At 45.5% G+C, this 16,550-nt stretch overlaps 1 protein-coding gene across 1 annotated transcript in view; it reads right to left on the reverse strand.

The window, feature by feature from the left end:
- Positions 1-16,550, reverse strand: part of POMT2 (protein O-mannosyltransferase 2) — a 425,522-nt gene that overhangs the window by 395,170 nt on the left and 13,802 nt on the right. Inside the window, exon 2 of the mRNA XM_078659955.1 lies at positions 6,512-6,596. Within this exon, the coding sequence (XP_078516081.1) occupies positions 6,512-6,596 (85 nt within the window). The remainder of the gene's footprint in view (positions 1-6,511; positions 6,597-16,550) is intronic.

Raw genomic sequence — 16,550 nt, forward strand, 5'->3', positions numbered from 1 at the left:
AAGTGTCTCTTTGATGTGAAAATATATAAATATTATAGAGTGAAATGAGTGTAGTTCCTGTTTTATGCCTAATTGGATTTCAGCAGTGTATCCCTTTGAGAAAGTTCAAGACGAACGACACATGTCAGGACTGCCGGTTGCCTTCCAATAAAGAGATGCAAGCTTCGTTGCGGAGTGCGGCTATTACTTTCCTTGTGTAAAGGAGTGTGTCAGGTTAATGTTTTAACGGCGTGGTTCAGCCGTAAGCAACGCACCGACAGCAAGAGCGCCATAGTCTGCCTGCAAATTAAATCGCCTATGTGTAACATGAAAAGCGACAGGACAGACTGGTGCTGCCAAAGACCAACTTTGGTATGGTTCCAGGGAAGCCTTGAAAATGGGTTTCTCTAGAGACACAAAGGACTTTGCATCACGTGGAAGGCATGAGACACAACCCACTGGAGGGTAATAAGTCATTGTGCTGAATTGGCGAACTACATGCACCACAAAGCTTTGCGACCGATTGTGGGCGTCCACCAGGGGGCAAACACTTGAAAAGAGTGAAATGAGTTTAGTTCCTGTTTTATGCCTAATTGGATGTCAGCGGCGTATCCCTTTGACAAAGTTCAAGACGAACGAACGAAACATGTCAGGACTGCCGATTGCCTTCAAATAAAGAGATGCAAGCTTTGTTGCGGAGTCCGGCTATTACTTTCCTTGTGTAAGGAGGGTGTCTGGTTAATGCTTTAACGGCGTGGTTCAGCCGTAAGCAACGCACCGCCAGCAAGAGCGCCATAGTCTGCCCACAAATTAAACCGCCTATGTGTAACGCGAAAAGCGACAGGACAGACTGGTGCCGCCAAAGACCAACTTTGGTATGGTTCTGGGGAAGCCTTGAAAATGGGTTTCTCTAGAGACACAATGGACTTTGCATCACGGGGAAGGCATGAGACACAACCCACTGGAGGGTAATAAGTAATTGTGCTGAATTGGCGAACTACATGCACCACAAAGCTTTGCGACCGACTGTGGGCGCCCACCCGGGGGCGAACACTAGAAAAAGAGTGAAATTAGTGTAGTTCCTGTTTTATGCCTAATTGGATGTCAGTGGCGTATCCCTTTGAGAAAGTTCAAGACGAACGAACGAAACATGTCAGGACTGCAGGTTGCCTTCAAATAAAGAGATTCAAGCTCCGTTGTGGAGTGAGGCTATTACTTTCCTTGTGTAAGGAGGGTGTCTGGTTGTCGAGGGGCAGATGTAAGCAGCGCACGAAATGGTGGCAATATACCCTTAAGAGGAGTGAAGGGGCCGTGTCTTCACCATGAGGGAGTGATGACGTGAACATTCTAAAGGACCCCAGGTGGAACTGCCTTATTTTGAAACTGGCACTGAGGAAAGCGGAAACGCTGAAACGCGTCAGCCGATAGTTTCACACATTAAGGACATTGCGCTATGTATTGGTGAAGATTAAAACAGTGTGGATTTACCTTGGCTGTGACAGACCCTTTTCTAAGACAGAAAGGGGTATTGGTCCGATGTAATGAACGGGAAGCTGACGCCGTTCTACTGACACCCCCTCCCGGTCTGGTGCCCCGCGTTGGATCAGCAAAGTTTGGGTGGAGCATGAAAGTGCAAAACGCGGAGCCCCCCCTAGCTGCCAAACACCACAGTGTGAAAAATACTGCCTGCGAAGGGGAGGGAGGTTTAGGTATCTCCCACTAACTCACCGTGCAGATTCCATCAACTAAATCCTGCCTTTGTGTTCAATGTGCTGTGAGCCGGCTTAACCTGTGTTGGGACACCACTGTGTGTCGGGCATGCCAATCACTGTATTAGCGCCCTTGCTGGCACCAGCGCGTTGTCGAGAGGCAGATGTAAGCAGCGCACGAAATGGAGGCAATATACCCTTAAGAGGAGTGAAGGGGCCGTGTCTTCACCATGAGGGAGTGATGACGTGAACATTCTAAAGGACCCCAGGTGGAACTGCCTTATTTTGAAACTGGCACTGAGGAAAGCGGAAACGCTGAAACGCGTCTGCCGATAGTTTCACACATTAAGGACATTGCGCTATGTATTGGTGAAGATTAAAGCAGTGTGGATTTACCTTGGTTGTGTCAGACCCTTTTCTAAGACAGAAAGGGGTATTGGTCCGATATATAATATATATATTATATATAAACAATGTGTGGTAAAGGCATACGTTGTAAAAGCATATGCAATTGAAAATAATGCTGGGTCAAAAATGCGTGGTAAAGGCATGCAGAGTATTTCCCTGCGTTGTTCTGTCACACAACCGTAACATGGCAACCATGTAACCATGAGAGACCATGCTTAACACACACATTACCTGAGAGCAGAAGGGAGCTCACTGTGTCCTCCAGTGAAATTTGGTAATGTAAAACAAGCGGTGCCATCTTGTAAAACTAGAGAGGCTCAACATCGGTACGTGAAGGCTGAGATGTGTGGGTGTAGTGAAACTATAACTCCTGGGTACATTGTATGCTACCAATTTCTCTTTTTTTTCCAGGAGGATACTTTTATTCACACATAAAGAGGCACTCCACTCGTAACGCCATCATGGAAACAGAAAACAAATGGAAAACTAAAGCAAGACGAGACTCAAATCTTAATTTTCAAAGAAAAACTTGGAGAGGGACACAAGGGGCCTAATATTAATGTGCGTTGCTATCCCAGGAATAGACAATAACTGGCCTGTCCATCAAGACCAGCAGTAATCTACTCAGTGGACTAAGTCTATTATTAGATTTTTTTAAGTCACAAATAACTTGCTTCAAATGAAGAAAAAAAAGGTTAATTTCTTTTATTTTTTTAATTTTTTAAATTTAATAAAAGAACCCTAATTTTTTAAAGGTAACAAAAGATATCCTGGAGATTTAAACTGTTGAGCTTTTCTGCTAAAATGCTGGGTATTATTTATGAGTTTTAAGACAGTTTCCATTCTTAAAGAGCTTCAAATTTTAAAAACAGTAGCATCTTCCTCCATATGTCACACTATTGGGATTGATTTTGGAAAAGGGGGGTGGTGATGGACAGAGTTTCTGAATGATGCAGAATACTCTTACCAAGTCAATAGATCATGGTTTTAATCCATCACCGTTTTTTAGCTCACTGCACCATCCCAGCTCAGAACCTGGCTATATGCAAATTAGTCTGTTCCTGTCCCAGTGCATGATGGGAACAGGGCAAACCAAACTACCAAGCCAATTCTTATACTGGGAAGGAAACAAGCTTCCGGGGACCGGTTTCTGGCATCACAGCCTTCTTCAGCCCGGCTTGCTTGAATCCTGATGGTGCAATGAGCAAGGGACTCACGTCTGAGTATACCCTCCCACACATAGTGTGGATAAAACCGATTTTGGAAAAGGGGGGTGGTGATGGACAGAGTTTCTGAATGATGCAGAATACTCTTACCAAGTCAATAGATCATGGTTTTAATCCATCACCGTTTTTTAGCTCACTGCACCATCCCAGCTCAGAACCTGGCTATATGCAAATTAGTCTGTTCCTGTCCCAGTGCATGATGGGAACAGGGCAAACCAAACTACCAAGCCAATTCTTATACTGGGAAGGAAACAAGCTTCCGGGGACCGGTTTCTGGCATCACAGCCTTCTTCGGCCCGGCTTGCTTGAATCCTGATGGTGCAATGAGCAAGGGACTCACGTCTGAGTATACCCTCCCACACATAGTGTGGATAAAACCGATTTTGGAAAAGGGGGGTGGTGATGGACAGAGTTTCTGAATGTTGCAGAATACTCTTACCAAGTCAATAGATCAACACTATTGAGATTGACCAGTGGTCCCAATTTTCCAAGATGAACTGATGGAGCAAGGATTCGCACGTAACGCGACTTGCTTGTCCTCAACCCTCTCAACATAACGTTAATAAATTAATCAACATGTTCGTATTACTAATATTGCATTACACTACATTTTGGGTATCTAGATGAAGCTTGCATATGTGCTTTTACTAACCGTAATCCGCTTGCATTAATATGGCCGCTGCTACGCTGGATTTTCTCCTGCGCATGCGTCTGTCATACTCACGTGACATGACGTACTCTTTGCTTTGGAGGGAATCTTTCGCTTCTGCGCACTAGAATTAAAATGGCTGCTATGTGTTACAGCATGCATGAAGCTTGCACTGCTGCTTTTGCTCAGCTGTTCGTTCTGCTTAATCTTAACGCAATAGTTACAAATAAATAAATGGGAATAGTGTACAGATAAGTGGTATACAGTGCATTCATTTATCCTGTGTTCTAAAATTGTTTCTTTTCTACTTTTCATATATCGTAATCTTTGGGCCAGAGAGGTTCTATTACTCCATCTTGAAAAGCTACACTGCGCATGTCAAACTCCAGAAGGAGCTATGTCATTTGTCATTGAAACCCGGCCAAGGCACGACTTGCTAGAAGATGTTCCTGGGAAAGTCAACTCCGGACCTCTGTGAAGGAAACTGAACTAAAATATGGACTACATTGTAATCATTATTGATACATTCACTGCCGGTGGAATAAAACATACAATTGATGGGCGGGAACGTTAAACAGAATATTCAAGAGAAAGGTGTCATTTTGGTATGGTGTGATGACCTCTCCTCATCTTTCTGACCAATCAAATTTGGGGATCCTTGCACTTGCAACATTTGGGGGTGGTACACTGACCTGAAAAATAGTATAACTAGCGTAGGTTTAGCTAGAGAAATTGTCTGACTTGTCCGAATAGCTGACCTGTCACTGACCCAACGCACTCAATAGGTGACCAAGAGCAGAGGGCTGCAGAGCACTCTGTCAGAAGACACGATAACCCAATCGGGGTTCTGGGAGGCTGAAGTGCTGGCGAAGCACTTTGTCGGGGAAATCGATAACCCAATCGGGGTTCCGGCTGTTAGCTGCAGAGAGGGAGTAGCGCAGGCGTTGCAACTTAACTGTGGGTGCCAGTCTTAACCTTTGGTGGTCCTGTCCTGATCCAAATTGGTTTTACCTGTCCTGATTCTGATCTGCACCGGCTAGCCTACTGGCGACTGCAACTTTCGGGGTTCTGTCCTTCAAACTGACCTGTGGCCAGGGTTAGTTCTTCACACCAATCCTAGGTAAATATAAATTCATGTGGGTTCGTCATTGACTTGTTTCCTTCTATTCCCCTCCCTAAATGTTACATATTTGATCATTCTGCTTGCATATTATGTTCCTTCTCTTTACCCTTCCTATTGATAAAGTTTGACATATGTTCCTTTTTTCCCCTCCCTTTTGTTAAATGCTTTGACGTTTGATCATATTTTTTTGTTCCCTTTCTTTACCTTCCCTATTGCTAAATGATCGAAATTAGTTTAAATACATCTTTTGCATAGTTACATTGTGATTCTGATTTTCATAATTGAAAGTCTTTTGGTGTTTAATCTTTGGATCATGACCATTTAAGAAACTTAGATAAAGAATTTAAAACTTTCCGAGTTTGTGGTTATTATAGGAGTGCAAATGTTATTATTCCTATTATGCCAACACCCTTGATCCCTTAGGACTTTAGGTACCGGTGACGTGCATTGGTAAGTCAAGGTATAGATAGGTCAAAAGTCCTAATGAATAAAATACACTGGTAGTAGAGCTAAGGTTACCTGCATAATTTGTGAAGTTTTATTGATTATGGGCCCAGGCGAATATTGATAAAAGACTAGTCGGGTTGACCTGCGCACTCAATCAGAACCCCCAATACACATGCAGGAGTATTCTGGGTCTCCTAAATCTAAAGTTCTCCACTAATTTGGCTACTCTAAAGGAGGAAAAGTCTGTGTTACCCATTTTGTGGTAACAAAAAGACTGTAGGGTAAAAATCCAAACGTGGGCAGGTTGCTGGGAAGGAGAGGTGTGTAAATGCCGAAATGTCTACAAAGTAGATTCTGCCAACTGCAGCACAGGTGTCTGGGGCCTCGACATGGAGGCAATCATTGGAGAAGGAAGACTCCCCAAGTCATCAAGAAAAATCAACCACAGAGTGAGACTGTTTTCAGCAAGCAAGGCAGCAACAATAATGGAACGCGGGAGAAAAGGCCTAGCAGAAATTCAGTGACCTCAAAGAGTAAGAGGCTGGCCAAAATATATTGCACAGGGAAATGTTTCTGGTACCTCCATCCCCACATTTGGAATCTAAAAGTAAATTGATCGCATTGAAATAGAGACAGTAATAAAAATTATAGAGAGCGGTCATTTCCTCTGTGTAATTTCTTGCGGATACATCATTAGTAAACAGCGTAGCTTGGTAAAACTTTATCACACATTCTCACGTTACCATCATTTACAATGTATTGAAAGGCATTCTGTGTCACATACTTTTTCGGTGTCATTAAATAGAAATGCTCAATAGTGTTTGTCTCTTCTGTGCTATAGCTATAGTTTCATCTTTTTTAAATATCCATCTCACAATCAATATCCTGAAGCTATTTGTGTTCGGCATGTTACTCATTGCTAGCCTTTACTACCATCAGACACTGCTCAACACGGACAAGGTCTACTCACCTTTCCAAGAGGTGGATGAACATCGAAGAAAAATGTCCTGTTTATGTAATAACTTCCCATCTTTCCAAAATGAGTCTCATCCCAGCTGAAACAAAGAAAGCAGTGAATGAACTGCATGCATTTAATGATCATTAAGGTATTCAAGTCCTAAAAGTGAGGAGTATATAACAGCCTCGGAGGTTTGTTTGGAAATGTGTGTAAATCCCTAACTACATCAAACCAACAGCTGATGGGCACTGTATCCCATAGCCATCGCAATAAGAATTCCAGCACGACTTTGAACTGTCACAGGGGTCACTCATACTCATACTGGGACTTATCATGTTTAAATTGTCCTCAATTCAAAGCAGCTAGAGGGAGTTAAAGACCAGGCCATTTGTGTCTGTCCAAGAGCGGAAAAAGCAAGTTATTTACTTGGATGATTTTCACTATTTTCATGCTTTGGCCACAGCAAAATTCTCTTTAGACATACAGAGCTGAAGTGGCCAAACAGAGCAAGAATTTTGAGCTTCATAGACAAACTGTGCAAGGACGTCTGAGGAGACCATGGACATATTTGTTCAGCACTTTATACAGATAGACAGGGGAGCAAAATAGGAATCCTAGGACAGTTTTGTTAAACGATTTATATAGGACAGTATTTGCAAATTCCTTGGCCTCGGTAATAGGTTCTCAGATGCAGACCGTGGGCTAAAATTTGTAGCTGTGAACCCTGAGGATCTATTTGGGGGTGGGCCATTCAGCCTCCCTCAGGTCATTGTAGGTGAAACCATAGAAGAGGTGGATCTTCCACCTGCTATCTAATCTGTGTGAGAATAATTCTGAAATGGGACCAACCTGAAAGTGTTCCATGGGGTTTTAAGGTGTTACAACCTTTCACCTAACCTGTATCAACTATCGTATTACATACTGTAGTGGAAGGGGGCAACTGTATGGGTGATGGTTCGATTTATGCGCATGTATGTAATTTCTTTTATGGTGCAGTATTTGTTGTTAAACTAGACGTGGAAGAAGAGAGCAAAGGCTCATAGTAAGCGGAGATACAAACGTTCATATTTAGGAGCTTGACTAAATGCTCATAACGTGAGAGCCTTAGGCTTATATAAACGCCCTGCCTGGATTATGTGCACTAATACTTTATTTCACTGCACAGATTAAAACTCATATGATTAGAGTTAACTTTTCAGTGGCCTCTAGAGACAACATTGCCTTCTCATCAGAATGCAGTCAGACGTTTTTCATTGAGTCTACGAGGGTAAATGTTTTGGTACCGTCCGATGGAAAGACTCTGTATATGCAGGACAAAGGACTAGGATGTTAAAAATGTAAAGAAATGCAAAGTGTTAACACTTTTACCAAAAACAATGTTAAATACTACACCGTATCACAGACAAACATGGCATGCATTCACTATTTTGATTTCAACACCAAAATAAGGGTTACAATAAAGGCACCAGCACAACAAGGAGCAGGCCCGATGATCAAGCATGCTACCTTTGGGTGTGTGAAAGCACTTGCTTCTAAGAGCAGACACTCCCAGAGTCCACTACCAGGTCTCTAGTAGTTAACCTGGATAGGTAGAATGGAAAAGTATACTCCAGTGTAATGGTGTACAATAAAGGAGTAAAATAGGTTGTTTGAACAAGCTAGCTGTTAAGACCGTTGAAGCAATTCCCCCGAATTTACAGACAGAGAAGTGCTACATCAGGGCAAGCGTAAGATATACGTATTAGTGAGGTAGGCTACGTATGGTAGATTAGGTTGAATATGATATGCTAGGTACGTTAGGTAGTTCAAGTATGTAGGTAAGCTATGTTAGGTATATGGGAGATAAGATATAGGTTTGGCAGATGTATTGTGGTTAGGTTAAATGCATAAAGTATAAGTTAGGTATGGTATGTAGATAGAGATGGAATGGTAGGGTAGGTATTGTAGTGATAGATAGAACTAATGTGGAGTGGTTAAAAAGCCACGGAATAGCAATATACATTAATATAGGGGTATACTGGAAGTCAGTCCCAAAAAAAACTTTTTTTTTTTTTAAATTATTGGCATTGATTGACATGATAATAAAATACTGCCGTTTTTATTAAAGAAATTCTCTGTGAAATCAGCATACAAAAATAAACACCTCCTTTGTTTTGTATTCTGTTTTCATTGTGCAGTATTAATCAAAAGTGAATCACTGTGGAGAGTAGCTGGAGTGAGGACCAAGCAAGACGTGCCTTCGCTGAGCTCCGCTTGGACTCCTGCCCGGGGGCCTGCAGGGTGGCCTGGTGGCTCCTAGATAGCCTGAATTAAAATAACCCTCCTGCTGAAAGCAGGCCCGTCAAGATGGTTCAGGTGAGGTTCTGAAATTATTTAAAACAAAGATGATTGGCCCAGTGATGATTCAAAATGGCACCTCCCTGTTGGGTGATGGGCATTGGTGGCCATTTGTCCATGAATGAGCTTAAAATGCGTTATGGTGTGAGAGGGGAAGGGAGTGCCCACCCTCTCTACTTGCCAACTGATCCTACTAGTGCTGAGAGAAGACTAGGGGCCTCTCACCCACATCTAGTACTGCCGACTCAAGACAGTGGGCTGACAGAAGAAGGTGACACCAAAGAGAGCCAGGCTGAAATGTGTGGCGACCCCTCAAAGAACGGATAGGCGGGCCTTACCAAAACAGATGGCCTTTATGCCCGAACAGACCCCTAGCAAAAGAACTGAGGTAGGTAGGAGAGCACTAAATGTAGAGGGGATTACAATGAGGACTTCAACATCCTATTGCTATTAAGGACTTTTTAATGTTCTTGCGAGCTGTTTTGTAGGCGAGGGCGATCACAACAGCTCTGCTTTGAAGTGGTTTATGAATGACACAATAGGGCAGATCCAGTGAACTCGATAAGCCCTGAAGAACACTTTGGGGACAGGATCCTTCCTTTATTACCGCTGCCATTATGATATCCCACTTGAAGATTAGCGCTCACTCTTTTACTACTACATGGGAGCCCAGAAGATTGTACTTATCTACACCCCATATTTCAACCCGCCACCTGCAATCTTCGGAAGCCATCAAGTCAAAGGAGGTAAAAACCCCTTCTGTAAATGCTTGATCCGGTCCCAAAAGAAATTAACCATCAGTGTGTGTTCTAGGGCTGCTCTTGACAGATCAGTAACCAGCTGTGGCGATGGGTGCATCGGCGACACTAATGCCAGCTGCCAGAGACCACATCCAACTACCCTTGCAAGAAACCAAGGGTCACATGCATCAAAGTTGCATTTTATGATTGCCAAAGAGGGATTGTTAAGAAATCGCTATTTGGTAAGCACAAAATGAAATGCACCAAAACAGGCAGCAAATAGCGATTCTCAAATTGCGATTCCTTAAGAATCGCAAACGCAATTAGGGATTCACTATTTGCAATTGCGACTCCATTCTTTATTTAAGGGCCCCTAAAATAAAGCGCACATGTAAAGCACACACATGTCTTAGGGGCCTGTGTGCACCACATGGCACTGTCAAAAATGAAGTTTTGGGTATTTTTCAACGTATACACATGGTTAACATCAACTTTAAGTTGATGTTTATTAGCGTTTCCTAAATGCACCGCTCGCATTTAGGAAAGGCTTCTTGCATGTGCATTAGGGAATCGCAGATTGTGATTACCTATTTGCATTCGCAATTTAGGGAATCGCAAAAAATTGTGGTTACCTAAATTACGAATGAGCTAAATCTTTCATGCATTAGAAAAGGCCATTTTGCGATTGCAAACGGACGATTTCTGCGAATTGCACTCGTAAAATAGCTTGATGTATGTGACTCCAAATCTGAAATGTTGACCATGCGACAAGACCAAGGGAGATGCTGCTTGGTTGGCTAGGTACTAGACAGTACTCCAATGGTTTGGGGAGGCTGTTTAACAGCAGGACTACTTCTTTCTTGCAACTGTTGGGAGAGCAACAGCCAGGCAGGATTTTGAGCCAGTTTCAGTGCTGGTCCAAGTTCTTGCAGGGTTGACTCTTCAATATCCTTCTACTGTTACCAGACAGAGAAATCCGAGTTCCCAATGTCAGGGGGACACCTAAATACTGAATTTAGGGGCATTAATAGGGTTGTATGGTAGTAGCCAATGGGCTACCTACCCCTAGAGTGACTACACCCCCTATATGAGCACTGGAAAGTGGACATAAACCTGGCCTTGAGTTCTTAGATTCACCAGAAACAAGATGTAGAATCCCTTCTTCGAATGTCCACTTCAGGGAGCCCACCTTATTTTATTTTGTTTTTATTTTTTTTATGCGTTTTTATATATCGTGCGGACTTTACCCGAAGGTGTCAGAGCGCTTCACAATAGGAACAGTAGTGAAACATGAGGAAAAATTACAAGTCAGCTAGTTACAAAAGCAAACATTACGTTACATAAGACAATAGTGACAATTGTGCGTGTGATCAAGAGAAAACAAAATTCAAGAGGTAGCAAACGATACGTTACAAGAGGAAGAAAATGACATGTGTGTATGTTACAAAAGCATAGCCTAGCCTGATAGTGCAACACCCCTACCGACTAGCTTATTTTCCCACCTGTTCTGGTGCCAAATGGGCCCCAAGGCAGATGGTGGCAATCTAGGAGTTTAGAAAAAGGTGGGGTTACATATAAAAGGCAGCATAGGATTTGAAGTCACTGGCCTTTGTATGCTAATTCACTAGCCATCCTACTGGAAGAGGTGTGATCACCTTCCTCTGGAGCAGGCATTGTTCCCGACCTCTAAGAGTTTTGGCTCTCCTGAGCAGGGGTCAGAAACTTGTCTGTGGTGGCAGGCTGAAAGAGTCCAGTCAGCCAGCACACTAAATAACTGGGAGGGGGATACTGCCAAGGTGCACTCTGTATGCATGTCATAATAAATTCAACACTGGCATCAATGAAAAATTATTAAGAAGAAGTGTTTGATACCAAACACCATTACTTTCAGTATAACCATTAAGTAGCTGGGTAACTCGTAATGACCAATGCCCAGTACATATGCTTAAGATGGCTTCCTAATCACTAATAATATTGTGGTGATGGAACCAGACATCACCGGGGCATAGCTGATCATGCAGATATGTCCTCACATAATATATAATACACCCAGCCTTAGGGCTCCGTCGCCTGCTAGTGGGGTGACATAAACATAGCCTATGGAATGTGCATGGCACACTGCAAGTGTGCTATGTCATGTTTTCAAAACGGTTTGCACCATTTCACACCGTCTTGGTATGTACTCCAATATACCCCATTCTAGACCTAGATAGCTACACAACCTTTTACCTACATTTGTTCTACCTTGCTCTGCATAAGGCTTCTAGCACTGACCTTTTACCCAGTTATGTGCTGCATAAATGTCGATCAGTTTCTTGGAAACTGGCCTCATCTATTATGCATGAGGATTCTTAGAAAAGTCCCTGCACATGACGCACATAACAGCATGAACATACCCTGTGTAAAAGTCCTGGTCATCTGTATCCTAAGGCGAAAGAACTGCTTTGCATAAGCGCAGGTATTGTTCGAGGCTCATATGCATAATCGTACTCGCAACATATTGATTGTGTAATGAATGCCGAGGCTATCTATATGGTAAAAAGATCCAGACCAAGACTAGATGGGCAGAGGAGTAGCTTCCACGCTGATACTAGAATGAGGTCCCTGCCTGCAGAAGCTACAACATGCAGCGGTCTGACATCACTTCCAGGTTGTCCAACTCGAGACCAAGACTGGGTCCTTCGTTCTCTCCCATCAGGTAATGGGGTTGGCTCTTTCCTTGAGAATTCTTGGCTTTACACCCACATACATGCTAGTTATACTTAGGTAGGGTTTGCATCTTAGGAGTACACTCCATTACCGTCATGTATCTATATGCCAGCATATATTCACTGTTTAAGCACCATGGTAGAATTCTACTTTTTATTTACTCTATTGGTGCTAATAACATTATACATCTGTTTCTGTCTAATGATTGTTGCAGCACACATGTTTTATACTAGAATGACGCTGGATTAATAACTGCTTATTGAAAGCATCCCATCGTTTATTCTGTGCAACTCTCTTAGACTAAGTAGGCACAATTGACTGAGCGAAAAGTACTGCACTGTTTCCAAGATCCCTGAAGAATCAATTGTTGTCATGTTCGATTGTTGACAGAAACTATTCGCTCCTTGGTAAGAGTGGCGGGGTGAGAGGGCTGGTGGACAGGGCTAGCTACGTCTACCCTAGTTGAGGCCCTGAGGGACGGTTCACTGGAAGGAGAGACAGAGAACTTGAATAAGCTTTTCAAGGAGGGTTTTATTTGCGTGTAAGTCTTTCTCTGTCTGCTGGTGATGCGTTCTCGGGCAAACGCGGCAGGGTCGTAGGTCGTTGCATGGGAGGATCCAGGGTTCCTCAGTCTCGGATCCGGTCTCCTCAGGAATCAGTTCGCACCGTGAGGAAGAAGAGAAAGGAAGTATTAGGACCCTTCAGGTGCTATGCTCTTAGGGACCGGAAGTGAGGGAAACCAGTGCTCGGGTGTATTTTACAAAGAGCGACTCGTGAGGGGGATTGGTGCTCGTGATGGCGGGGATGCAGGGCAGCTGTACACGGGTCTGTACACTTAGTCTACGGGAGGCAGGTGTCGTTGTCACATCCAACCCGCCATACGACCCCGTACCTGTTGGAGCCACACTCCTCCCGTGGGAGTGTGGCGGGGCGGCTCGTTTTTCCGTAGGCCTCCTGGCTTCTCCGACTCCTCTCCTGGACTCGGTATGTTCTCCTCAGCTTCGGTATAACGGCTCACTCGCTCCTTGGCTTCACTCCTCTCCAGGGAAACGCTGTCCGCCGCTTCCTGCTTCCGGGGCTCTTTTGACGCCGGCGCGTCCTTCGATAGGGGCGGGGCTGTCAGTGAGGGCTCCCATTCCTTAAAGGCGTAGGGCTTGTTTCCTGCCTTCGTAGGCCACCAGTACTCAGTGTCTCCGGCGTTCCAGTCCTCTCCCTCGGGGCTGTCAGGGCGCTGCATGGAGGGAACGGAGGTACGTGAAACAGCGGTGGCTGACCACCAGTCCATAGTCTGATCCCCCCTCTACGGCTGCCAGGGGCCCCACCCCGTCACACGCCTCCCCTCCTGGACTCTCCCGATCGGGGAGAGGAAACACCCGGGACAGGAAGTCCGCATTCCCATTGTCTTTTCCTTTTTTGTGTTGTACTGTGATGGAATAGAGCTGAAGGGAGAGAAACCACCGTAGGACACGGGGGTTGTGACTGCTTTGTTGGTGCATCCAACGCAGCGGGGCATGATCCGTATGGAGGACGAATGGCCTGCCCTCTAAATAATACTGTAGCTTCTCAACCGCCCACTTAATGGCCAGGCATTCACGCTCAATGGTGGAATACCTTGTTTCCCGGGGATACAATTTCCTACTTAAATACACTATGGAATGCTCCAAACCATCGGGAACTTTCTGGGACAGAACTGCCCCCACCCCACATTAGATGCGTCCGTTGCTAGTACAAAGGGTTTCTCGAAGTCCGGGGATATCAACAAGGGGGCTGAGGTCATGGCTCGTTTAAGAAGGGACAATGCTGTGAGGGCTTCCTGGGAGGGATGGGTTATGTCTCGGGGTCTGACGTCCTTCCTCAACAGATCGGTAAGGGGGGGCGGCTGTTTCTGCAAATCTGGGGATGAAGCGACGATAGTATCCAATGAGACCTAAAAAGGCTCTCAGCTCTTTTTTTGTCGCAGGATAGGAAACATCGTTGATGGCCTTCACTTTTCCTTCTTGGGCGGCTATATAGCCTTCCCCCAGTACATACCCCAAATAGTTCACTTTCGTGAAAGCCGCTCTGGACTTTTTAGCGTTGACATGTAGGCCGGCCTCTTGTAGCGCGGTCAGGATGGTCTGGATGCGTTTCAGGTGTTCTTCCCAACTCCGGCTGAAGATTACTATGTCGTCCAGGTACGCTGAACTAAAGGAGAGATGAGGCCGTAGGACTCTGTTCATTAGGCGTTGGAAGGTTGCGGGCGCCCCGTGAAGGCCAAACGGCAGCACGGTGAATTCGTAGAGACCGTCATCCGTAACAAAGGCCGTCTTCTTCCTGTCTTCCTCACGGAGGGGCACCTGCCAATACCCCTTCGTGAGGTCCAGGGTAGTTATATACACGGCGTCCCCGATCTTTTCTATTAGTTCGTTCACCCTGGGGATAGCGTATGTGTCAAATGTGGATATGGCGTTCAGCGCTCGAAAGTCCATGCAAAACCGCTTGGACCCGTCGGGTTTTGGGATCATCACAATCGGGGAGGACCAGTCGCTGTTCGAAGGCCTGATCACGCCGAGGTCCAACATCTCCCTAACTTCCTTTTTCACAGCGGCACGTCGAGCCGCGGGGATCCTGTACGGTTTTTGTTTCACAATCATCCCCTGTTCGGTATTGATGTGGTGTTCGACGAGGCAGGTTTTTCCTGGGTGATCGGAGAAGATGGGTGAAAAGGGAAGGAGTACGTGATGCAGGGCTCCCTCCATCTCGTTGGTTAGTTCGGGGTTCACCACTAGCTGATTTACTGTGGAAGGAGATGTCGTTGCAGGATAAGCCGTGTGTACACCTCTAGGAGCCGGCCACAACCATTCCTTCAGCAGGTTGATGTGGTAGCTTTGGGTTTTTCGTGCAGACAGTCGTAGCTTATACGTCGTATCCCCTATCGTTTCAACCACTTGGTAGGGTCCCTGCCATTCGCTCTTGTTTTTCCCACTTATGGAGGGGAGTAACACCAGGGCCCACTTCCCCACGGAGAGACGCCTCAGTCTCTTCCCCTTATCGTAGTTCTTCTTTTGCTCCGCTTGTTTCTGTTCCAAATTGGAGGAAGCCAGGCCCCTCAACTTGCCAAGCCTGCTCCTCAAATGCATGGTGTAATCGAGGACGGCTTTCTGTTCTTGTATCTCCTCTGATTCCCACAGGTCCTTGGTGATCTCTAATAATGATCTTGGGTGACGTCCGTATAAGAGCTCAAAGGAAGAGCACCCCAGACTGCTTTGTTTTTGGGCTCTTAGCACGTACAGGGCTAGTGGTAGCAGCCGATCCCAGTCCGGTCCTTCCGAGGTCATCATCTTCTTGAGTACGTTTTTCAGGGACTGGTTATACCTTTCCACCAGCCCGTCGGTCTGGGGGTGGTAGACAGATGTTTTTAGATGCTTTATGTGCAGGGTCTTGCAGATCTCTTTCATCAGTTTGGATGTGAACGGCGTTCCTTGATCCGTCAACACTTCCTTGGGAAACCCCACTCTAGAAAACAACTCCATGAACCGGTCTGCAATGGCCGCGGTAGTGGGGGCTCTTAACGGAAACGCTTCCACAAATCTGGTGGCATAGTCCACTATCACCAGCGCATACCCGTGTCCTTTTGCTGTTTTAGGCAGAGTGCCTATTAAATCCATGCCGACCCGTTCAAAGGGTACTCCTATGATGGGCAATGGATGCAACGGAGCAGCGCTAGGACGATGCGTGTTCTTTCTCTGGCACACCTCACACTGGGCACAGTAGTCTTGCACTTCTTTGTAGATGCCCGGCCAGAAGAAGTACCTCAGGATACTCTCGGTGTTTTTTTCTTTGCCCGAGTGCCCAGCGGTTAGGTGCGTGTGGGCGAAGAAGAGCACCTGGTCTCTGAAAGACCGGGGTACCAGTAGCTGGGGATGGCTGTTCTCCTGGGGTTGACGATACAGCAACCCGTTCCGTATGCTGAAATGAGGGTAGACTGTGGATTGTGTTCTCTGAGGTGCATGTGCGTTCTCCCACGCATTGAATAGAGTCCGGTCTTCGGCCTGAGCATAACGGAAGCTATGGTCTGTTGTCCAAGGCTCAGGTGCAAGGTAGTGGGGTAGCGGGCGGCCGCCTTTTGGCAGGGAGGGCCCTAGGGAGTTCCTGAACAAGGAAAGGAAGTCGGGATTGTCTACCCCTACTATGACGTCCTTGGATAAAGAATCCACCACCCCGACCCGCACCGTACAGGGACACTTCCCGATGGGGGTGAGTGCGATAGAGGCCAGGGAGTAGGG

Source organism: Lissotriton helveticus, chromosome 9 (assembly GCF_964261635.1).
Source record: "Lissotriton helveticus chromosome 9, aLisHel1.1, whole genome shotgun sequence".
Classification (NCBI taxonomy): domain Eukaryota; kingdom Metazoa; phylum Chordata; class Amphibia; order Caudata; family Salamandridae; genus Lissotriton; species Lissotriton helveticus.